This window comes from Armigeres subalbatus, chromosome 1, assembly GCF_024139115.2.
Source record: "Armigeres subalbatus isolate Guangzhou_Male chromosome 1, GZ_Asu_2, whole genome shotgun sequence".
In the NCBI taxonomy this organism is placed as follows: domain Eukaryota; kingdom Metazoa; phylum Arthropoda; class Insecta; order Diptera; family Culicidae; genus Armigeres; species Armigeres subalbatus.
The window spans coordinates 250,867,181-250,891,989 of NC_085139.1; the positions used below are offsets into that span (position 1 = coordinate 250,867,181).

Consider the following 24,809-nt stretch of genomic DNA (forward strand, 5'->3'; position numbering starts at 1 on the left):
CTGCAGTGGTGATCTCCAGGTGTGCCGATACGGGAGGCTGTGTTGGAAGTAGGTGCTGCGAATGGCCATATTCTTGGAGGCGGCGAAATCAATTAGTCGTAGGCCGTTTTCGTTCGTTGGCCGGTGAGCGCTGAACTTTCCAATAGTCGGTCTAAACTCCTCCTCTTGGCCAACCTGAGCGTTCAAATCTTTTATGATGATTTTGACGTCGTGGCTTGGGCAGCTATCGTACTCACGTTCCAGCTGCGCGTAGAATGCGTCCTTAGGCTCGATGCCCACGTAGCGTCATTTCAACGCAGAGTGCACGTGGCGTCAAAAAGATGTAGGTGTGTACCGGGAAAAAGCGGTAACGCAGCGTCACCACGCCGATTCACACCAGCGTTATTTTAACGCTGCGTGCACGTGGCGTTGAAAACCGCTACGTGGGCATCGGCCCTTAGGGCCATCCAGAAACCACGTGGTCATATTTTGAAGATTTTCAACCCCTCCCCATGTGGTCTATCGTGGTCATTTGGCAGACCCCTTCCCCCTTTGACCACGTGGTTTATTTTTCAAGTGCAAAATTAAAAAAACCCTATGTAACTAAAACATTTGGTTAATCCGAGAGTTTTCCCTGTGTATAAAAAGCCCCGTGTTTCGCGTGCGCGCGTCGTTTCGAAGTGTTTTTTCTCGTTCGTTCGCTGCTTACGTTTTCGCTTGTCGCGTTGGCGTTATTTTCTCCCGGACCCGTCATGGGAGACTCGGTGGCCGATTCGGTCACTGGAAAAGTGCCTAAGCGCACTGCTCTTGGAGGCGCGGGTAACCCCTCCAAGCAGCTTTTGCAGAGCAACGTGTTCTCGCCGTTGCCACTTGATGACGCCGGCAATCCACCGAAATAGAGGAAGAAGCAGCAATCGCAGCTGCCGCAGGTGCAACCTTAGCGGAAGGAGAAGTGCCCGCCCGTGTTTGTGAAGGGCGATCCGCCGGATTTACGCCCAAAAATTCGCCAGCTGATCGCTAAGGGGCTGAAATGTACTTTTCGGCTCTGCAGCAAGGGCGTGAAAGTGATGCCGGCAAACAAGGACCATCATCAATCCGTCGTGGAGTTCCTCGAGGTCCACAAGTATGAGTACTACACTCATGACCACCCCGGCACGAAGCCGCTCAAGGCTTTGCTGGGGGGCTTCACGACATGAAGGAGGAAGAGCTCCAAGCAGAGCTTGAAAGTTGCGGACTGAAGCCAGTAGCCGTCCACAAGATCGCTCGTCACGACAAGGCGAGGAAATATCGCGACCAGCTTTACCTGATCCATCTGGAACACGGCTCCACTACCTGGAAGGACCTGAAGCTGGTTGGCGTTATAAATTACACCGTCGTTGACTGGGAGCGATATCGGCCAGTGCACCGCGATGTCACGCAATGCACAAACTGCTTCAATTTCGGGCACGGCACCAGGAACTGCCGCATGAAGCCGCGCTGCAACAAGTGTGGCGAACCCCATCCGACTGACGAGTGCGACAAAATGGAGGTGGCCGATCCCAAGTGCGCCAACTGTGGCGACAAACATCGGGCCACCACAAAGGGCTGCCCAAAGCGAGCCGAGTTCCTGGAAATCCGGAAGAAGGCTTCCACCAGGACCATTCCGAAGAAGAACCGTGTTCCTGTAATCAACGAGGTGAACTTTCCAGCCATCCCGGCTCCCCGTCGTGTGATTCCAATACTCCCACCGCTACAGCCGCACAAGCGACTGGCAGCGGCAGCTGCATCGGTCCAAGCTCCAGCATCGTCGGCACCATCCACCAGCGAATGGCCCCCGCTTCCTCCTCCTGGGTTCCGTCGGCAGTCGGAGAACGAAGCCGTCCCACCGGAAGAATCTGCCCCGCTGTACACTCCGGAGCAACTGATGCCGATCTTCGCGCAGCTCGCCACTCGACTGCGCGGCTGCAAAACCCGATTCGACCAGGTCTTCACACTTGGCATGTTCATCATTGAAAATGGCTGCTAGGGTGGGCCTGGTCAACTGGAACGCTTGCTCGCTAAAGAGCAAAACAATCGAGCTGAAGGATTTCCTTGAGGAGAAGGAAATAGACGTGGCGTTCATCACCGAAACGCACCTAAAACCGGAGGTGAACATCAACATCCCGGACTTCCGCATCGTGCGACTCGACCGGCCGACCAGGGGAGGTGGTGTGGCCATCGCTCTTCGCTACAACATCAACTGTCGTCTGCTTCCAAGCTTCCAGCTCAGTGTCATCGAGGCCATCGGTGTCGAAATCACCACTTCGGTCGGCACAATCGCGCTCATCGCGGCGTACTGTCCAACGCAAGCCAAAGCCGGCGATGGATCATCGGCTGCCCTTCGGAGGGACATCGTCAAGCTGACGCGGAGGCAAGGCCAGTATATCATTGCCGGCGACTTGAATGCCAAACATCAAGCCTGGGGCAACAGTCGCGGCAATCGAAACGGCACCATCTGGAGCAACGACATGGAGGAAGGCCACTACACGATCCTGAGCCCGGATTCCCCACTCGGCTGAGTCGGTCCGGTGCCCACGCAACGCTCGACCTCTACGTAACAAACCTGAGTGACCACGTCTCGCAGCCGGTTGTATACCAGGAGCTCAGTTCGGATCACTATCCGGTGGTGGCGGAACTGGGCTCCTCGGTCAATCGGCACCAGCAGTTACGGCGGAACTACCACCGAGTGAACTGGCAGCGTTTCCAGCAGTGCGTCGATAACACCGTCGACTTCGAGGTGCGTCCGGAGACGCCGGAAAGTATCGACCGCCAGCTGTGCGCTATCGAGGAGGCGATCACGGCGGCCCGAGAACAACACGTACCGACGGCTCGGCAGGTAAGCAACTCCTTAAACATCGATACACTCACCAAAGATTTGATTCGATTGCGGAATGTCACTCGCAGGCAGTTTCAGCGTACTGGACTGCCTGAGCTTAAGGCACGCTGCAATCGAATCACAAAATTATCAAGGCCAGAATGGTGGACCTCAAAATAACGACTTCTCGAATAAGATCCGCACTCTCCCAGATTATGCTAAGCCGTTCTGGAAAATGACCAAAATTCTAAAATCCAAGCCTCGGCCCATTCCACCTTTGATCCCACTAGACAATAATGGCTCTAAGGATCGCTTGATAACTCCTGTAGAGAAGGTCGCTGAAATAGGTCGTCACTTCGTCAGCTCACACAATCTTGGGCAGAACATCGTCAGTCCACACGAAGCAGCCGTCAACGATCATGCTAACAACATCCATTTGATTCCCAACGACTTCTCGGAGGAGTTGGAGATCTCAGCTGGCGAATTGACGGCCTATATCAAATCATCGAAGAATATGAAGGCCCCAGGCTTCGACAGCATCCTGAATCTCGAGCTCAAACACATGAGTGCGCCGTTCTTTGAGCACCTCTCGCTGATCTTCAATCAGTGTCTCCGGCTCAGCTACTTCCCATCGGCCTGGAAGTCAGCGAAAGTCATCCCCATCCGGAAGCCTGGGAAGGATCCTTCCTCACCCAAAAGCTATCGTCCCATCAGCCTTATCTCAGGATTATCCAAGCTATTCGAAAAGCTATTCATCACCGGTTACTTGAGTCTGCCGAAAATCTCAACATCTTGCTCGAGGAACAGTTTGGTTTCCGATGCGGACGGTCAACTGTACACCAACTGACCCTAGTCACCAACGTCCTCAGACGGAACAAGTTTGTCGCGAAAACATCCGCCATGGCCTTACACGATGTCGAGAAGGCATGTGACAATGTATGGCATGATGGCCTGGTGTACAAACTACAACGCTACAATCTTCCCAGCTACCTGGTGAAAATCATCAACAATTACCTGTCGGCAAGGACATTCCGGGTCTCAATCAGCGGAGCGAGTTCCAATGCGCACAACATCGTCGCAGGCGGCCCCAGGGCAGTATCCTCGGGCCCCTGCTTTTCAATCTGTTCACCTCCGACATGCCAGAACCTCCAGAAGGCGGCATTCTGTCTCTGTTCGCAGATGACACATCCATCGTCTACAACGGTAGAGTGATCAGAGCGCTAGTGGCAAAACTCCAACGAGGCCTGGATGCCCTGACAGAGTACCTCACCAGCTGGAAGATCTGTATCAACGCGGCGAAGACCCAGGTCATCATTTTCCCCACTCCAAATCCCCTAAACTTGTTCCGCCTGGGGACTGTAAAATCATCCTCAATGGCACGACTGTGGAATGGGCCAATGAGGCCGACTACCTTGGCTTGACCCTCGACAGCAAGCTTATTTTCAGGCAACAGGTTGACAAAACGGTGACAAAGTGTAACGTCTTGTTGAAACTACTGTACCCTTTGATCAACCGCCGGTCGTCATTGTCCCTGAAAAATAAGCTTGCCGTCTACCAGCAAATCTTCCCCCCTGGGATCGAATATTTCATGCTGGTCTGGGAGAGCTGCGCTAAAACCCACCACCTCAAACTTCAACGAGTCCAAAACAAATTCCTGAGGATGATCCTCAACACCCTCCCAGGACAAGAACATCCGAGGTCCACCGTCTGGCCGGGATAAAAACCTTACATGAACGCTTTGGTGAGTGTAAAGAAAAGTTTAGGGTCCGTTGCTTGCATTCGGATCAGGCTCCAATTAGGGCGCTAGTTTCAATCTAGGATAACAAATTTTATTGTAAATATTAGTGTACATAGTAGTTAGGTTATCAAATTATAAAACACACTAGCGCCTCCTAAAGGCCGTCATGATATATCATATCTTAAAACTTGAATAACAATATAAACAAAACAAAAAAAAATCAAATTGAAGTTGGAGGGCCAAGCCGGCCGAGCACTGTACATGTAAAAAAATAATTGTAGAACAGAAAATGAAACAATAAAGAAGAATTTTACTACTTTTACTAGGTTAATCCGATCAATTTTGAAGATGGACAATTTCAACTGATTCAAAATCAAACTAAACCCAGCATGGAAATTATAAATTTCAATTTTCATAAACTTGAGAGCATTTTGGAGTACCTTGAGCATCTCGTATTCCTGAATATTAATCACTCACTAAAAAGCATTTTATTTAGAATTTCATGTTGATTTTTTAAATGCAAGCTTCTCTATGTCATAACCTTTTTCATACGCACTTCTAGAATTTTTTTTATTGATCGAAACATTTAATAATGCACCTAAATTTTCTAATGAGGTGCATTATTAAATTTTTCGATCGATTATCCTAATTAATCAATATCATAAAAACTAGGCTTCTTAAGCCTAAATTTATAAATATTTATTGCTTGGATTAATTTTAAATTCCAAGATCTTATTAATTTTCAAGAAAAATTATTCTGGAGTTGCAAGGGAAACCCTTCAGAATATTGACAAGAAACTCTTCGGAGTCTCCACGGAAAAATCTTTGAAATTTCAACGACATTCCGAAATTCTGTGGAAGAGTTCCGAAAAATGTTCGGTAGAAATGTTGAAGAACTATAAGAATCCGTAGAAGGATCCGAAATGCATATTTACGATGAAAATTCCAATAAACATCAAATTCCGAAGAATTTCCAGTATAAATTAAAAAAAAAAATTCAGCTTACTTTTTAGCTTACTTAGCTTTTTTTACAGAATCTCTAAAGATTTTTTCAAAATCCTGGGCAACTTTGATGAATCTTCAAAGGAAATTCTTCTTAATTTCCAATGGATTTTTTTTTCGTTTTCCAAAAATAATTCTTAAACATTTTCAGCAGTTTATTTTCAAAAGAAATTATTCGGAATATGCCAAAATATTTGGAAGTAGAAAATCGAAAAAAGTTCATCTGAAACACCAATAATGAATTTCCCGAGGATATTCCGATGTTTTTACAAGTGGAAAAAAATGCACTTTTGTAGTATTTGTGAAGGTTGTACTTTAGAAGCAATTCCAATCGGAATTCCTTAGAAAATTAAATCAATTTCTTGAAAATTAAATCATTTCTTGTGCTTCTTTGCATGGTAAATATTTAAAACAATGTTTAGCTGAACCTACAAAGAAATCAAAATGACTTTCCGAAGAAGAATGAATTTCCCATGAAATTTTGGAAGAACTTATGGTGCCAAATCAACACGAACCTTGAGAATCCGTGGAAATTCTAAATAATGCCTTGAGTAAAAAAATACCTGGAAAATTTAAAAAAATTGATAGAACTCACAAAGAGCTTAAAAAATTTCATTACAAAATTCCAAATTTGAAAAAAAAACCAAAAACAAAAAATCAACTGAAATATCAAAGTGTTTCATGTGGCATTGGCTATTTAATTTCTCATGAAAATTCAGAAGATTTTTTCTTGAAATATTCAGAAGTCTTCTTCTTTTTCTATGGCTCCATATTCCAACTGGAAGTTGGTCGGCTTTTCAACTCAGTTTATTCTATTAGCATTTCCTCAGTTATAAATTGATAGTTTTAAATGCCAGCCATTGCACGATTATATATCTTGTGTAGCAAGTACGATGGACACATTATACCTATGGTGTCGACAATGTTTCCCGCCCGAAAACATCCTAGACAGGAACGAGAATCTCGAACTCGTCGTCTCCGGATTGGCAATCCTACGCCTTTGCTCGTAAGGCTAACTGGAAACTGAATATTTTGAAGTGCACTCCCTAAAATGTTCGAAAAACTTATTTTGGAAATGAAAAAGAATTTCTGGTGAAGGTTTTGAAGAACTTGTCGAAGAAATTCATTAGAATGTAAAAAAATATGAAAATATGAACATTTTTTCCACCAAAAATTATATGTATTTCCCACGAGACCAGACAGAATTCACATGGATTTTTTTTTTCGGAATTTACACTGGAGATGTTTTGTTTTTTTTCATGACCAATTTGTAGCAAAATTTGCAAGCAAAATTTTCCAGAGAGAATTGTTCAAAAACATTCTGAATGCTAGCACTTTATCAGGATTGTATGAAGTAAGATCAAAGTTTTTGGAGAAAATTTCTTTACTGGATTTTTCCTGAATATCCACAAGAAATTCTTTTGAAGATATTTCTTGGATTATTGTAAAAACATGAACAGTTTTAAAAATTGTAGCTGCAGTCCGCGCAAAAGTGTCGGGGGCGTGATGCCAAAAACCATCTCAGGCGGAACTTAAAAAATATATTTTTTCATTTTTCTTCCCCAAATGTTTTTTTTTGTGGAAATTGAGACTGAATCGCAACCCGTTTTTTTTTTTATGGAAATAGGATCTAAGGCTAAGTTGGTCAAATAACGCAGATATGCATCGGCGTTGCGACCGACGCTGCGTTACCGGTTTTTCTCGATGCACACCTACGTCTTTTTAACGCTGAGTTGAAAAGACGCTACGTGGGCATCGGCCCTAAGATGCGCTTTGCGTTAAATGATTAAATCATTAAATTTTAATGATTTGTATTTTTTACACCGCTATTGTTATTCACCAAAAATTTTTCGTGTAAAAAAACCACGTGGTTCGAGAGCAACACCCTCCCCCATGTGGCTTATCGTGGTCATTTTCCAAACCCCCACCCTCCCCCCATATATGACCACGTGGTTTCTGGACGGTCCCTTATCATCATCAGTGCTTCCGGAGTGTGTGGTATGGACGTTGATTATGCCGAAGTTGAAGAACCGACCTTTGATCCTCAACCTGCACATTCTCTCATTGATCGGCCACCACCCGATCACGCGCCTTTGCATATCGCCCATCACTATGAAAGCTGTTCCCAGATCGTGTGTGTTGCCGCAGCTCTGGTAGATGGTATGATTACCTCTAAACGTTCGCACCATTGATCCCTTCCAACGAACCTCCTGCAGCGCTACGATGCCGAATCCACGGTCCTTGAGCACATCGGCGAGTATGCGTGTGCTCCCGATGAAGTTGAGAGATTTGCAGTTCCACGAACTGAGTTTCCAATCGCTAGTCCCTATTCGTCGCAGTGGTCTTCGCCGATGGTTCCGGTCCGTACTCTCTTGTTGATTGTTCGTTGCGTGAGTTTTTTTGGCTGGCTTGCAGGGCCTGACACCAAACCCCCTAAATTTCCGGAGGACCATTCCTCCTTATTTCCGGTGGACCATGGTGCACAGTTTCACTAAGAGTCCCTCGCTGGCACTCGGACGATGATCAGCCGGACGATGATGATCAACATGAAGAACATACGCTGTTGTGAGCCGATCCTGACATGGAGAACAGACGCTCAATAAGATTTGCACCTCCGGAGAGGAGCAACCCCCCCTTCCCTGTCAGCATACGACCATAGTTCCCACCGGGGTTGGTTACCCGATCTTCCCTAAGGTTGCTCGTATCACGGCCAGCACCGCGGGGAGGTATGGATAGGACTTCTTCTTCTTCTTCTTATTGGCATTACATCCCCACACTGGGACAGAGCCGCCTCGCAGCTTAGTGTTCATTCAGCACTTCCACAGTTATTAACTGCGAGGTTTCTAAGCCAAGTTACCATTTTTGCATTCGTATATCATGAGGCTAGCACGATGATACTTTTATGCCCAGGGAAGTCGAGACAATTTCCAATCCGAAAATTGCCTAGACCGGCACCGGGAATCGAACCCAGCCACCCTCAGCATGGTCTTGCTTTGTAGCCGCGCATCTTACCGCACGGCTACGGAGGGCCCCAATATGGATAGGAGTTGCTGGGTAAGAGGCTAAGGACCGCGAGATGGGGTCTATTTTATTCCTTCAGGTACGCGAAGTACCAATGGTATGCTTTACCCAGCATTTGCCGTGCCAAATCTTATTCAAATTCAATCCAAATGGAATACATTTCAAATCGAAATATTATTCAATTTCAATCATAATACAATCCAAATCTAATTCAATTCAAATTCAATCCAAATCCAATCCAAATCCAATCCAAATCCAATCCAAATCCAATCCAAATCCAAATTGAAATCTAAGATGACTTAAAAATGTTTTTGCGCATCAGGTCACTCGATGACTGCAAATTTCTCCAGGATCAGATTAACGCTTTTGCGGATTGGTGCTCCATCAATAGATTGGTAGTGAATCCTGCTAAATGCACGGTCATTACCTTCTCCCGGAAAAACAGAATATTGATTTTGACCACAAGCTACACGACACAACTATAGAACGCGTTCACAGTGTTAAAGACCTTGGCGTCCTATTGTATTCGCAGCTGACTTTCGGGAATCACATGTCAAGTGTCGTGGACAAAGCCTCCAGAGCTCTTGGATGTATCTTTAAAATTGCAAGAAACTTCTCCGATGTATATTGCCTAACATCTCTGTATTGCTAACTTGTACGTTCCACCCTCGAATACTATTCCGCGGTCTGGAACCCTAATTACAACAATGCTGCTGAACGGATAGAATCTCAACGTCGTTTCTTGCGCTTCGCCCTCCGCAGGTTACACCTTGGAATAACCCACTCCAGTTGCCAAGCTACGAAAGCCGATGACAGCTCATCGGTCTCGAGCCTCTGAGTACTCGACGAAATGTATGCCGAGCTGTGACTGTGGCCGATGTGTTGCAGGGCAGGATCGCCTGTGGAACCATCTTGCAACAAATCAACATCGGCGTACAACCCCGACCGCTGCGTAATAATATAATGCTTCGCCTACCGATCCGTCGTACTAACTACGGATGTGGCAATGCTATCCATGGCCTACAACGAGTTTTTAACAGAGTGGCGGCGATGTTCGACTCCCACTTAACAAGAAATGTGCTAAGGAGCAGATTCTACACCGTATTCAGTGATAGAGGTCATTGACGCAGCACTAAAGCTTAGATTATTTATTTTTTTATGATTAATATGTGATGTTTAATTTGTCCGTAATGAATCTTATTTATTATATACATATATTTTTTTACACATCATTGGGATTAGTCTGTAGTCTGTTGGTGTTATATTTAAATAAACAAATCCAAACTCAATTAAAATCCAATTTTAATCCAATCTAAATCAAATTCAAATCCAGTTCCAACCCAAATTTAATTCATTTTCAATTCAATCCAAATCCATTCTAAATCCAATCTAAATTCAATCCAAATCCATTTCAAATTAAATTCAAATCAAATTTAAAACCAATTCAAATCCAAATCTAATTCAAATGCAGTCACAAAACTGATCCAAATTCTAATCCAAATCTAATTCAAACCAAATGAAATACAATTCAAATCGAAATCTTATTCAATTCCAATCCCAATACAATCCAAATCTAATTCAATCCAAATTTAATCCAAATGCAATCCAAATCCATTCTAAATCCAATTCAAATCCAATCCAAATCCAATTAAAATCTCTCAATTAAAATCAAATTTTAATCCAATCCAAATCAAATTCAAATCCAGTTCCAACCCAAATTTAATTCATTTTCAATTCAATCCAAATCCATTCTAAATCCAATCTAAATTCAATCCAAATCCATTTCAAATTAAATTCAAATCAAATTTAAAACCAATTCAAATCCAAATCTAATTCAAATGCAGTCACAAAACTGATCCAAATTCTAATCCAAATCGAATTCAAACCAAATGAAATACAATTCTAATCGAAATCTTATTCAATTCCAATCCCAATACAATCCAAATCTAATTCAATCCAAATTTAATCCAAATGCAATCCAAATCCATTCTAAATCCAATTCAAATCCAATCCCAATCCAATTTAAATTAAAATCTAATTCACATCCAATTCCCATCCTAACCTAATTTAGATTCCATCCATATCCAATCCAAATCCAATCCAAAGCCAATCCAAAGCCAATCCAAATCCAATCCAAATCCAATCTAAATCCAATCCAATCCAATCCAATCCAATCCAACCCAATCCAAACCAATCCAAACCAATCCAAATTCTATCCAAACCAATCCAAACCAATCCAAATCTAATCCAAACCAATCCAAACCAATCCAAATTCAATCCAAACCAATCCAAACCAATCCAAACCAATCCAAACCAATCCAAATCTAATCTAAACCAATCCAAACCAATCCAAACCAATCTAAACCAATCCCATCCAAATCCAATCCAAACCAATCCAAACCAATCCAAACCACTCCAAACCAATCCAAACCAATCCAAACCAATCTAAACCAATCCAAACCAATCCAAACCAATCCAAACCAATCCAAACCAATCCAAACCAATCCAAACCAATCCAAACCAATCCAAACCAATCCAAACCAATCCAAACCAATCCAAACCAATCCAAACCAATCCAAACCAATCCAAACCAATCCAAACCAATCCAAACCAATCCAAACCAATCCAAATTCTATCCAAACCAATCCAAACCAATCCAAATCTAATCCAAACCAATCCAAACCAATCCAAATTCAATCCAAACCAATCCAAACCAATCCAAACCAATCCAAATCCAATCCAAACCAATCCAAACCAATCTAAACCAATCCAAACCAATCCAAACCAATCTAAACCAATCCTATCCAAACCAATCCAAACCAATCCAAACCAATCCAAACCACTCCAAACCAATCCAAACCAATCTAAACCAATCCAAACCAATCCAACCAATCTAAACCAATCCAAACCAATCCAAATCCACTCCAACCAATCCAAACCAATCCAAACCAATCCAAACCAATCCAAACCAATCCAACCAATCCAAATCCAATCCAAACCAATCCAAACCAATTCAAACCAATCCAAACCAATCCAAACCAATCCAACCCAATCCAAAACCAATCCAAACCAATCCAAATCCAATCCAAATCCAATCCAATCCAAATCCAATCCAAATCCAATCCAAATCCAATCCAAATCAAATCCATTTCAAGTTCAATCTTAATCAAATCCAATTCAAATCAAAATCTAATTCAATTACAATCCAATTCCAATTTGAATTTTATCCAAATCGTATAAAAATCTAATCTAAATCAAATTCAAATCCAAGTCTTATTCAAATTCAATAAAAGTTCAAACCAAATCCAATCTTAATTCAGCTCAAATCTGTATCTAATTCAAATGCAATCCAATCAATCCAATCAAAAAATGTGACGAGATCTGGGTTTGCAGAAATCGCTCTCAATATGTTCCGAATCATAGTAAGCCATGATAACAAATTTATCAAACTTGTATACAAGTGCGAAAAAACAGAATCGGATAGGCAGCCCCTACAGAGAAGTAATGATTCTTGCTATTTTCTCGGCCATTTTGTGTTGGGAACCGCACAGCTGTGTAGAACAAGTTAAAATGCATTATCAGAACCAGTGATACCCGCGTTTGGAGCTTTTTTAAAAGAAATTTATCATGAGGTATAGCCTCCCGAATCAGTTTTTTTATCATGACAGCTTGCGAAAAAGTCTCTCGCGGTACCTGGATTTGTTCAACCTAACTCATTTTTATCTAACCTAAAAAAATCAATATTTTTGATACCTGGTGGGTCGCAAGCAATATGGGATTCTGCTATGTGGGACGCAAATCCAAAAGTTTGGGAACCTTTGCTCTAAGAGTTAATTTCGCAGGATTTTCTTTTCTCTTTGTTCCACTGTAACACAACAGAAGTACTCAACTGTTTGTATATCGCCGACTGTCATCATCAGCAGAAGATCTTGTAAGGCAGATTCATAGGAGAACGTGTTACCACGTATTAGGAGGCTTTCGCATAAATTCTAAAATGTGGATAACATCATTTGTCGATCGACTTAAAAGGTGTACACGGCACAATTGATTGAAATATGGGATTATCCTTAGTCTTATCGCAGATCATTAGCTGTATACAATCGAGCGTCTGTGTACAATCGGCGTGCAGAGAGACTGGCTATGGGTGGCCCAGAAACGAGCAATCAGTAATATGACGATTTTTGCCCCGATCAACACGAGCTAGTAAATGCCGCTTTAGCCAAAGTGGAGTGGAGACGAAAATTCCTGAGCAGGACGGTAGAGTTCGAGATTGGTTATGTGTAGCAGGATGGGAAGTGAAACTAAGAATGTAGATCAGTATCTTTTATTCAATACGTGTGGAAACGATCGATCATTCGATCATTTAATTGTATTTTAATTAAAGTAGAGGGGGATGTAGTGAAGATTCGGATATATTCCTATGTAATAGATTTTTAAGTTTATTTTTACTTTTTATTAAATACGATTACTATTTACAACAATTCGGATAGTTCAACCTCCTCTGCAACTGCGAAGAACATCCTTCTTTCCTATTACACTTGAAAAAACACGCTAGCGCTTTTTCCATCATTCTGCCGCTGATTGTTAATCCGATACGACGGAACATTTCTCCTCCATAACTTCTTTAGTAACTTTTCTATGGATTGTATAACTCGTCTGTAGTTTGTTTTCGTTCAAAGGGTCATTGTAACTACATTAAGATTTTCTGTTTTTTCGTTTGTTCCTGTCCGATTAATCTGCCTATGCGTGTTGTGTTAGTTTACGTCTAAATCGATTTACATGGTACTGATTAGGGTGCAACTTTCTACTGGGAAAACAATGATTGAAATTCTCATTCTTACATTCGAGCGCGCGTTGTGTTTTTTGTTCTTCTTCTAAATATTGGCCTTATAAACGATGATGTGTGGGTGTTAGCAAACGAGGAAAAAATACTGAAATGCAATCTATTCACTTTTTAAGTTTTAGCTGACACGTCCAAGACCGAGAAAACCTTCAGGTGTGCGATTTATAAATTGTTTTATTTGCCTTTCTAATGGCACTCTATTTCTAAATAAAAAAAATCATATCAATGGTTCTACGGTAAGGTGATTGTTTGCTTATTTTCCCTAATTCAATTTCCTAATAAAAAATCAACAATTGTTAGATTGTTTGTTTTCCTAATTGTCCACTAGAACTCGATATTGCAACTACGGTTTCGCATTTGTTTTGTTTCTCCTAATCTTTGTCTTTCTCTTAATTTTCCTACATGTTTTTGTGTGTTGTGTGTTTTTTTGTCATTTTTTTTTCATTCTACAGAAAGGTCTTCATTTTTACAAACTCTTTGAAAGAGAAGCGAAGCCTTACATGTTTTCCTACGATACTGTTTTATTTTTCACTTTAGTTACCTTCAAAGGTTAACGTTAACAAAACAAAAAGTGATAACAAATGGACTTGGGGAAAGGGTCGAAACACAAAATACAAATAAGGAATATTTTTTAAATAAATTAACGAATTACGAAATAGTTTTTTTTTGTTCAAAGGTTTGGAAATAGGGTGCAACGGGAAACAATGTCGACCGTGACTAAACGTAATCCGGAGCGTTGGACTTATGGTCCAACATACTTGTGCTTGTGTGTGTAAGTGTTGTGTTTAGACGCGGTCAAGATCGAACACCCGTTTGGAAATTTAGATTATCTGAAAGAAATTTTCCAATGTTTGGCATGTGTTTGTTGGCTTGTTATGACGCTACGATTGGAAGAGCCGTAGTAAACGATTGGTAGATCACAAACAAACTGAGAGGAAAATTCCTTTCAGTGCAATTGCTAAGAGTTGGTGCACGTGTCGAACGAAATATTAACTGGGAAGGTTCGTGCCTTGACTATTGATCGACCTAACAGCTAAAGTGCGTCTGGTTACAAACTGTTTTGGAATGATTTCCTGTTTCTGGAAAATGTGAGCAACGTCCTAAAACTAGTGAAACTATTCGATAATAAATAAATACATACACTGAGAAGGAAATGTAGATAGAAGAAGATTTGAAAAGAAAAATAATAGGGCTAAGGTCAGTTCGTGAGAAATATTGAAAGTAATTCAACCCCGTTTTTTCTTTACTCGGGTGTCACTCCCACAGCGGGCTCATCAGAACCCGGCGACCCTCGTCATCGTCGTCCTTGTGCTGTCCCTCTATTCTGATAGTGATTACCATTCGACGGGGTCAATAGTGACGGTGGTCGCCGCCGCGGCGCCCATTTCCACCGCCGCTACCCATGATGTTCGGCTCCCGGAAGTCCCCTTCCCGGCTGTCCCGGTGGTTACTGCGGCCTCGTTCCTGGCCGTCGCCGCCCCGGTGGTTGGCCTTGTGGTGGTGATGGTGGTGCCGTTTCTTCTCACCCTTGACGCACACGTCGGAAACCACCATCTCGGAGCCGTCCCGCACGGCCATGCTGTCCCGGGGGTAGTCCCGGCTCCGGTTGGACGACAGGTTCTCCCGGGATCTGTCGATAAAAAATCTAAGGGTAGGTGAAAAGAGGTCGGCGGTCAGAAAGAGAGAGCGTTTCGTTCGGTGGTCGGCGTTTAGGCGGTCCAATTAAGCGTGTTGTGCGTGTTAGTGCGTGCGGGCAAGCGTTTGTGTTGTGTGAGTGCGTTGGAAAGAGCGATAATTGTTCAATAGTGAATAATAAATAATATTCCTTTATTCAGTCGCAGAGGACATCTAAGAGCGGAGGTCATCTCTAAATGCTGTCAGCAGGTGATAGCCGTTTTATCGAAAAGGTGGAAGGAGATACATAAAGGAATCAGTATTGCGTCATGAGAAAGGTAAGTATAAGGCCCTGATGATTTGGACAACTTCATTCAAACGTCTTACTCATTCGAAATGTTGATTTATATAAAAATAGCATTTTTCCTAGTGTAATAAAATTGTTTATTAAAATGGACCTGTTTCATCACATTAAATTGGGTATCCTCACGGTCACTACTAAAAATTGTTTAACGTATTTTACTAGGGGTAGCTCTCGAAAATCTCCAGCTCAAGTAATAAAGGTTTACTAGTAGGGTGGTATAGCTTTCTGGAAATCAAAATATTGTCGGTTACTACAATGGCGCAGTCTATTGGCACGTTGCCGTAGCTACGTGCATTAGCTGAGAATTTTAAACACGACATAACGTAGATGTTTTTGGTAATTCCGATAACATGGTCCAGAACCAGCATTTTAAAAAATGGGAAAATGTATCCGTTAAAGAGAAATTGAGAATTTTCATTCTTTCAGACATTTTGAATTTGCTTTGCCGTCCATAAAACAAAAGTCGAGAAGCGAAGGAAACGGAGTTCAGCAGAATACTGCGTCGTGGGTAGGAAAGCTAGGTCAGACAGGGGGAACAGAAAGTAATGTTGTCACGATATCGTGTTCCAACGAATATAAAGATCAACACCAGTCAGTGTGAGCAAAGCATCGGTTTTGTTACCATCTGATTCTATACCACCAGTTTCCAGTGTGAAGAGGCGATGTTGGAGAACTCCTTACCCACAATTTTGATCTCTGGCTAGGGTTGTTCGTGGTTGTGTAAGGTCGGAAGTAGGATTGTGTCAGTTGGTCGTCAGATTCCAACCCGACCACATGAGCGAAGTGAGATCGGTCGAGACTCGAGAGTGGTCGGGTTGGGAACTGACGACCAGTGTTGGTAGAATCATGTTCAAATCTCAACCATCGAAGCCTCATTCGCGAGCTACCTCGGTGGCGATTTCCAGGAAGAGTATCGCGCTTGAGTTTTTTTTATGCAGAATTGCATTGTTTCGCTCATTCGCCGGAAAATGATTTCACCCCAAAAAGCGTCAAAACCCAATCGAACCGAATTTTATGTTTACGTATGGATCCATTGTTTTGAGGAAAGAAAGTTAATTCCATTAATTTAACAAAGAATATCAGGTAGAAATCATTCAATGATGCAGATAGCGAGTCGAATCATGAAACGATTCTTTGGTCGTGAGTCGGGTGGAGCTTGACTCGCGGTTGATTTGAATCGCGTACGAGATTTGAGAATTTGAGTTTTTTGGTACTTTACACAACCCTACTTCATCGGGCGCAGTTGCTGATAAAACAAGTGTGTAGGAGCCAGACAATACTTAATACTCATCCTACTTGGTTGGCATTCTTCAAACAATATATGAGAGAGTTAATTCTGAAAATAGATTTCATGAGCTTGGCTATGTGCATGGTGTTGGGAATTTGGTATCTTTAGTATCCACAGCGGACTTTGGAGGTCCTGCGTAACTTAGTAGGGAATGCACCTGTCTTTTTTTTCTTCTCTATGCACCTGTTAGCGTACTGGTTTCGTGGGATCAACCCCACCGAGAAGTGGCTACCTCCAATACATTTTTCGAACTGAACCTGTCACATGTTGTGCAAATGCTTAGATTGTCATAGATTAGTCATAGGTGGCTCAACACCCGGAATATATGGCATTTACTTTAAATAAACCCACCAAGAGAGTAATCAACCTGATGTGGATTCAAAAAAATTGCTACTAAAGACCGGGAATCGAGGCTAACTGTGATTTTGAAAAAAAAACACACAAAAACTGGCGATGAGGCAATGATCGTTGATCAATTGGAGGAAATCCCAGGACCAAGTGGAGTTGGAAAATCAGGTTCAGTCAAGATATGGCAGGTCAAGTTGCACATATTGTCGGCGAAGTGAAAAACCGAAAAGCTTTACAGGAAAAACAGGGGTTGAGCAAAGTGTGACGATCCATCCAAAATTTTCAGAAGCTTCATACAAAAAGTGTGGTAGGGGGTGGGATGTGGGTTGAAAATCCCAATTTTTGCGTAACGTAATTAAGGTCACTCCTGACGGAATCCAAGTTTAAAGTGCTCGCGTTTTCAGGGGCACATCACTCGATTCAGAGCGGTGCTCAACTGTCATTTTGTTGATTTAGCTTTGCTGCGTCGCAGCATGCGTGAAATAATAAAAATGACAGTTGTGTGTTGCTTCCGTATCGAGTGGTGTGCCCTGAAAACGCGAGCACTTTTAAACTTGATTCCGTCAGAGGACCTTAATGGATCTTCCCTATGGCGTGGACAAAAAACTCTTCAAAAGTTGTAAACGGCAACACAATAAGCAACAAAATAGTTAAGTTTCTCCAAGTGAATCTACACCATGCGAAGGGGGCTACTGCCGTACTTTGCAAAAGATTCACAGAAAGCAAACTGGACATAATACTGATCCAGGAGCCATGGACAAAAAATAGTAGGATATTAGGAATCCCGGTTGTATGACCTTCGCCAGAAAGCCATTTACTAGAAGACTTTTTTTCCAGAATGGAATAAAGTCGCTTGCCAATTTGTCGTTTGATATGTGTTTGCTCGGGTTTTTGCATAGGCGTAAATGATTCCTTCCCCTCATGCAAGCATTTGCCAAGTAATCGTGATAATTCGTAATTAATTCAACATTTTTTATATAAAGGCTATTTTATCCCGTTTTAATATATTTACATTTTCCACGTACTAAAGAAGATGGATAGAACATCGTACTATGTATCGTACAGTATGCTAGTCACTTTGTTTACGTCTTAATTAAGTTGAAATTTGTTTGTGTAAAACGACTTTTCGTGTTTTAACCCTTAAAGGCGCAGGGCGATTTTATTTAGAAATGGTCGTAAATATGTTTAACGTAAATAACCATTGAAATTATTAACATTAAACGTATTTTCGGTTTGTTGTTTTAAAACAACACTGCGCATTTAAGGGTTAAAATATATCATAGTTTCTTCGCGTATTAGTATACAATCGTAATATTGTGAAATACTGTGAAATTGTGCAGCCGATTAGCCGAATCAAGCAACGAAAATATTGTGCCATCCGTTTCATTTACCTGTGCCCTATATCAAAGCAGAATGGAGAAACAACAATGCGGAGAAGGCCAACACGAAATAAACGACCTCGAGCCGTTTTGCTGTGGTTTTGCGAAGTTTATTTCCATATCAATCAACGCTGTGGGCTCAATGTTCGCAATATGAAGGAACCGTTATCGTCAGGAAAGATAATGTTTATTTGTCAATCCTGCCGAGAAGAACTGAATGGCCGTTCAATTCGTCGGTACATCGCTGAGCAACAGCATGTAGAACACCCGCCCGCGCTTGCATCTCTACCCGCACAGGTTCAACAACTGCATGAAATCGTGGCTGAGCTAGGCAAAAAAGTCGATCGATTTGCTGCCACACCACAACGCCACCGTGCATCTTCACTTTAGTGCTACACCTATATGGCCTAGACCAAGTGCAAAACGCCGTCGGGATGATGGACCAGAAATAAATGCACCTGCCACGAGAGGAACGAAGACAATTGATTTGAGCGACCTTTCTGTTGCTTCTGTCTCCGCCGCTGCACCACCGGTGAAGTTTTGGTTATACCTATCTTGGTTGAATCCACTCATAAGTGATAATGACGTGCGGAGTGTCGTTTCACGCTGTTTGGACACAACTGATCCCATCGATGTGGCTCGGTTGGTTCCAAAAGGAAGGGATGCATCGAGCTTGACATTTGTGTCATTCAAGATTGGTTTGGATCCGGGTCTCAAGGATCTTGCATAGACCCTGCTTCGTGGCCTTCCGGATTGCAGTTTCGTGAGTTCGTGGAATTAACAAAAAACGAATAAATAACATCAGCCCGCCTGCTTTCGCTATCGACAACAACTCATCGGATCCGGGACACCCTAAAACAGGTACTGAGGAAGCCTCCGAACCTCCCATTCCAGTCGCGCCTCCTGCTAACTTCCGCCATCGTCATCGTCCCGGTCCTGTGTTTGGTGATGGTAGAGGGGGCTTCCGGCCTGCAACGTCAGGCAAGTATTATCATGGTTTTGAACTTTCGGTGCCTGAATCCCCACTAATTTGCAGCTCTCCGGATCGTCGATCAAATGGGTTGCGAATTTATTACCAGAATGTTCGTGGACTGAGGACAAAAATTGACCCGTTCTTCCTGGCAGTTTCGGAGGCTGAATATGATTTGATTGTTTTGACGGAAACGTGGTTGGATGACAGGATCCATTCTTCGCAACTTTTCGGATCAATGTACAACGTGTTTAGAACTGACCGATCAACGTTAAATAGCCACAAACTGCGTGGCGGTGGTGTCCTAATTGCAGTTTCTATTAAGCTAACCAGCTACCTGAGCGTGTCGCCCATCTCTAGTTTATTAGAGCAACTTTGGATTGTCGTGCAGCTTCCACGAGACACTCTCTCCGTAGGCGCAGTTTACCTTCCTCCTGACCGAAAAAATGACTGCACTATTATCCGTGAGCATGTGGATTCGTTAGCCTCAATTTCTTCTAGTTTAGGCCCACACTCTCCGGCGCTCCTATTTGGCGATTACAACCAAGCCGGATTACAATGGCGCTTCACCGACAACGACATACCTGTGATAGATCCACTGCTTTCGCATATGCCGGTGGCATGCTGTACTCTGTTGGATGGATTTAACTTTAATGGTTTCACTCAAGTGAATTCCATTCCGAACCGAAATGGACGATTGCTAGATCTAGTCCTGGCGAATGATCCCGCATTACCGAGCACACGCATTTACCTACCAGTCGAACCACTGATCAGTTTAGATGCCGACCACCCTGCTCTCGAAGTGTCTTTTACTCTATCTGATCCGATTCGTCATTCGTCGCCATCTGAATGTTACTCTCTTGACTTTCGACGGGCCGATTATGATGCACTGAATGACGCGCTTGCGGTAATTGATTGGCAATTTATTGAATCGACTAACAGTATCAATGATGCAGTGGATTTCTTTAGTATTGCGCTGGAAGATGCATTTCTCCACACTGTTCCAACCAGACGACCCCGCAGAAACCTCCATGGTCGAATTCACGCCTACGTGCACTGAAACGACAGCGTTCAGCTGCTCTCCGTAAATACTGCAATTATCGCTCACCATATTCCAAACAACTATTCAATTTCGCAAGTAATCGTTACCGCAAGTACAACCATTTTCTCTACGTGAGACGAACCGAAGCAAACCTACGTAAGAACCCAAAAACTTTTGGTCGTTTTTTAATTCCAAACGGAAGGAATCTGGGCTTCCTTGTTCTATGTTTCTTGGAAATGACACAGCAGATACCGAAAAGAGAAATGTAATCTGTTCGCCCGACAATTCAAGCAAGTGTTTCACGATTTCACTGCCTCGCCGGTGCAAGTGTTACGTGCCATTGACGGGACGCCACGTGATGTGCTGCATTTTGACATTCCCCGCATTACTGAAGACATGGTGATGGCCGCAATGCGCAAACTGAAGCTCTCCTTCACAACCGGGCCAGATGGGATTCCATCATCAGTTTTGAAACGTTGTGCTGTAAATCTCGGCCGCCCACTTGCGAGAATTTTCCAGCTTTCGGCACTGCAAAGCGAGTTTTCTTCACACTGGAAACATTCGTATATATTTCCGGTGCACAAAAAGGGAGATAAGCGGAACATTCTCAATTACCGCGGAATCACATCTCTGCCTGCCTGTTCGAAGTTGTTTGAAATTATCATGCATGACGCTTTATTTGCGTGTTTTAAAAACTACATTGATTTCGATCAACACGGTTTTTATCCGAAGCGGTCGGTTACTACGAACTTGGTTCAATTTACGTCCAGCTGCCTGCGTTGTTTGGATTCCGGATGGCAGGTTGATGCAGCATATATGGATCTGAAAGCCGCTTTCGATACTGTGGACCATGAAATTCTGCTTGCTAAGCTGATGTTACTAGGCGTCTCATCAACGGCTACCGATTGGTTTAGGTCATATTTGCAGAATCGTTCGATGCGTGTGAAAATTGGCACGTCAGAATCAGAAGTTTTCGCAAACAAATCGGGAGTACCTCAAGGCAGCAATCTGGGCCCGCTACTGTTCTCGATCTTTATTAATGATATTTTCATGCTGTTGTCACAAGACTGCCGCCTCTTCTACGCAGACGATTCAAAAATCTATTACGTTATAAAAAACTTGACAGACTGCAACGAACTGCAAAATATGTTGTATAATTTTGCGGACTGGTGCTCAAGAAATCTCATGGACTTAAGTATTGAAAAATGCAACATCATTTCATATCACCGGAAAAACGCACCAATCATCTTCGACTATGTCCTGTCTGGACGATCGCTCACTCGTGTTCAGCACATTAAGGATCTTGGCGTTATCCTGGATAGCGGACTTACCTACAGACCTCACTACGATGACATTGTAGCCCGAGCTAATCGTCAATTGGGTTTTATTTTCAAAATTGCCAGTGAATTCCATGATCCGTTATGCTTTAGATCACTGTACTGTTCCCTTGTGCGATCAATACTGGAATCATCCGCTGTTGTTTGGTGCCCTTTCCAGACCACATGGATCGCTAGGATCGAAGCCGTTCAACGGAAGTTTCTAAGATACGCTCTTCGATCCCTAAGGTGGCGTGATCCGACGAACTTGCCACCGTACGAGGAGCGGTGCCGGTTGATTAGCATCGAACCACTAGAGTTTAGACGGATCACCGCTCAAGCTACGTTTGCTGGGAAGCTGCTCACGGGTTACATCGATTGTCCAGTACTACTGTCGTAGTTAAATCTATATGCACTTGAAAGACCTCTTCGTAAACGTCTATTTTTGCTTCTAGAACCACAGACTAGCAACTATGCACTACACAAACCAATTCGATTCATCAGTTGCCGCTTCAACGAATTCTTCGATATTTTTTCGATATTTATCAGTTGACGTGTTTTGTCATCGGTTACTAGACTTTTTCCGTACCGCTGACCGTAACCAATTAGTTTAACTAATATTCATTTAGACATTCATTGTCAGTTGAATTATTTTAATAAATAAACAAAATAAAAAATAATTGGGTTTATTCTACGAGAAGACTGATGTGCGATTGCTCGAATAAAGTGAGAGCAATCATATGCTCCTATTTGAATTACATGGCCAAAATCGATTCACCTCACGTCACTCTATTAGCAGAACAAATCCAAAGTATGTATGATGCTCACGGAGACCAGACCGTTTGGCATAACGTTCATTTGGCGTAATGGATATTTGGCATAAGACTGCGCCAGTGCCCGCCATGTGCAATGACCGAGAGGGGAATTTGCTGACAGACAAGACTATGGTGGCAACCAGGTGGAAGGAGCACTTCGAAGATTTGTTGAACGGTGAAAATTAAGGTGTATTAAGAAGCAGGATGGACATAGTCGGCGACGGTGAAGCTGTGGAATCACCAACGCTGGACGAGGTGAAGAAGGCTCTAAACGAGCTGAAAAACAGTAAAGCTGCTTAAACACGGAAGTGAGCAGCTGTATCAATCAATCCACCACATTATCCAGAAAATATGGGAGGATGAAGAACTGCTTGGCGGCTGGTTGGATGGCCTTTTATGCCCAATCTATAAGAAAGGGCACATACTAGAGTGTGTCAATTACAGAGGGATCAGCCTTCTGAACTCGGCGTACAAAATCCTATCGCGTATCCTGTTTATCAGACTGAGACCACTTGAGGAGCCCATCATCGGTGAATACCAGGCAGGTTTTCGTGAGGGCCGATCAACGACGGATCAGGTGTTTTGCCAGCGGATGATCCTTGATAAATTTCGGGAGTACAACTTGCAGACACACAATTTATTCATTGATTTCAAAGCAGCGTACGATTCAGTGAAAAGAAATGAGCTGTTTCAGATAATGTCTGAACATGGTTTTCCGGTGAAATGGATTAGACTGATACGTGCACCTCGTTTATGACTTTAGACGGATTAAAGCAGGGGGATGCATTTTCGAATTTATTGTTCAACATTGCACTCGAAGGCGCTATTAGGAGATCTGGCGTGCAGAGGAACGGCACTATCATCACACGGTCGCATATGCTCCTGGGTTTTGCGGACGACATCGACCTTATTGGAATCGATCGCAGAGCAGTAGTGGAGGCTTTTGTCCCACTGAAGAGAGAGATGGCGAGGATAGGCTTAACCATTAACTCTTTCAAGCCAAAGAACATGGTGGCAGGTAGAGATAAAGGAAGACCTAGTGGTGTTGGTGCTGAGGTAGTAGGGTAATCAACTTGATTTGGACCCCTACACATTTTGGACCCTCCTGGCGACATTTTTCTGATTTCTGAACTAAAAGCAATGCCGCTGCTAATTCCCCCATTGGCTTCAGGAAATTAATATTGATCAGCATCTATTTCACTGGTTTCCCGTGCGGAAAAGGCGATATTTAGATAAAATTTCGAGGAAATTAGTTTGTTCAACAAGGCGAGCGTTACAATGGGTTACGCTTACAATAGAGATGGTCAGGTTGCACATTTTGTAAACCTGAATCCGATCCGAACCCGATTTAGAAGTTCCTTTCAAACCCGGACCCGACCCGAACCCGGAATGGAAATTCTTATCAAACCCGAACCCGACCCGTACCCGACAATTTTTGCAGTCTTAAACCCGAGCTGGAGCCGCACTCATTTTTTGGCGGAAAACTCAAACTAGATAACAAACAACGAAAAAGCCTCAAAATTACCAAAAACGAATAAAAAAATATTCAACACTTTATTTCTCAAACTCGTACCCGACCCAGACCCGACATTTTTTCATCTCACAAACCCGTACCCGACCCGAACCCGACATTGTTCTAATTTTTCAAACCCGAACCCGTCGGGTTCGGATTCGGGTCGGGTTTCGGGTTTGAAAACCCGAAACCCGACCATCTCTAGCTTACAAGTATACATCACTGAAAATCTTAGAACGTACACAATAAGTTTTTGTCGAAATTGTGAATTTAAAACGCAGGAATTTTCTCATTGATGCATGCCAATGGAAAGATAAGACTTGGCTTCGACTCAATTGACCAGGGCAAATTAGAAATTCGACTTTGAAGAGACTAAATTGGGGGTGTCCAAAATGTGTACATTTGGGGGTCCATATGTTGCCCTGTCCAAAACAAAGAATATTTTCATTTCAGAAAATGGCAAATTCCACTGATTTATCAATAACTGAAGCTCATTTCGAATTTCTATTTCATAAATAAGACTTTCATCTTTGAAATGGTGTCATTTCCGCCCATATCGAACCTGTATTTCAATAGATATAAGCATATATTGGGATGCACTTCCTCTAGGGGTCCAAAATAGGACAGTTACCCTACTTGATGGGGATGTATTTGAAGTTGTTGAAGAATTTATTTACCTTGGAACGCTTGTGACTTGTGCCAATGACGTTTCCCGTGAAGTGAAAAGGCGTATTGCTGCTGCGA

The 24,809-nt window shown here is 42.8% G+C and overlaps 2 protein-coding genes across 7 annotated transcripts in view; one reads left to right on the plus strand and one right to left on the minus strand.

Moving 5' to 3' along the window:
- The window catches only part of LOC134206596 (inositol polyphosphate-4-phosphatase type I A), a 59,395-nt gene extending 43,995 nt beyond the window's left edge, over positions 1–15,400 (plus strand). For all 3 annotated transcript variants that reach the window (XM_062682316.1, XM_062682317.1, XM_062682320.1), the window contains one exon: positions 15,252–15,400. In XM_062682316.1, coding sequence (XP_062538300.1) covers positions 15,252–15,363 — 112 coding nt within the window. In that variant the 3' untranslated portion in view covers positions 15,364–15,400. The remainder of the gene's footprint in view (positions 1–15,251) is intronic.
- Positions 13,004–24,809, minus strand: part of LOC134206597 (uncharacterized) — a 403,645-nt gene continuing 391,839 nt past the window's right edge. For 2 of the 4 annotated variants that reach the window (XM_062682326.1, XM_062682324.1), the window contains one exon: positions 13,004–15,061. In XM_062682326.1, the coding sequence (XP_062538310.1) occupies positions 14,767–15,061 (295 nt within the window). In that variant the 3' untranslated portion in view covers positions 13,004–14,766. The remainder of the gene's footprint in view (positions 15,062–24,809) is intronic. The other 2 variants (XM_062682327.1, XM_062682325.1) reach the window with 1 other exon arrangement.